Source organism: Dipodomys ordii, unplaced genomic scaffold (genome assembly GCF_000151885.1).
Source record: "Dipodomys ordii isolate 6190 unplaced genomic scaffold, Dord_2.0 Scaffold120, whole genome shotgun sequence".
Classification (NCBI taxonomy): Eukaryota; Metazoa; Chordata; class Mammalia; order Rodentia; family Heteromyidae; genus Dipodomys; species Dipodomys ordii.
The window spans coordinates 3,468,058-3,468,546 of record NW_012267336.1 but is presented as its reverse complement, the minus strand read 5'-3'; the positions used below and the strand labels follow the sequence as shown (position 1 = coordinate 3,468,546).

At 72.4% G+C, this 489-nt stretch overlaps 1 protein-coding gene across 2 annotated transcripts in view; it reads right to left on the bottom strand.

Moving 5' to 3' along the window:
* Positions 1-158, bottom strand: part of Tcp11 (t-complex 11, testis-specific) — a 17,629-nt gene extending 17,471 nt beyond the window's left edge. The window contains exon 1 of one of the 2 annotated variants that reach the window (XM_013029600.1): positions 23-158. In XM_013029600.1, coding sequence (XP_012885054.1) covers positions 23-158 — 136 coding nt within the window. The remainder of the gene's footprint in view (positions 1-22) is intronic. The other variant, XM_013029601.1, reaches the window with a different exon arrangement.
* Between the last annotated feature and the right edge of the window lie 331 nt (positions 159-489).

The following is a 489-nucleotide window of genomic DNA, read 5'->3' as shown; positions in this document are numbered from 1 at the left end:
TCCCCCCCGCCCCGGCCTCGGCGGGACGTACGTGGGGCGGGGGCCTGGGGGCCGCTGTCCTCCTTCCGGGGCGGCCCTGGCTTTTTCAAAGGCTCCCGCGAGCCGGTCTCGGCCACGCCGGCGTTCTTCGGGGGCATGCTGTCTTTCACGTCCGGCATCTTGCTGGTGATATCTGGATTGGGGAGAAGGGACCCGCGGGGGCTGTCAGGTAAAGCCCCCGCCCCCCAACTTCCCGGGGGCGGGGATCCAGGAACGTGGACGGCGCGGGGAGGGTGGACAGCGCATCGGGGCTTTTCTGGGGTCACACCAGGGCCCAAGGCGCCGATCGGAGCCAGAGAGGTGAGCGTTGGCCACAGTGAGGAAACTGAGGCAGCCTGCGCTTTCCCCCGCCTCGCTCACCTCCTCCACCGCCGCTGGCCGCCCTCGCCGGCGTCGTTCCGCGGCCGCGAGGCCCCTCTGGCCCGAACCATCCGGCGGGCGGCGGGAGGG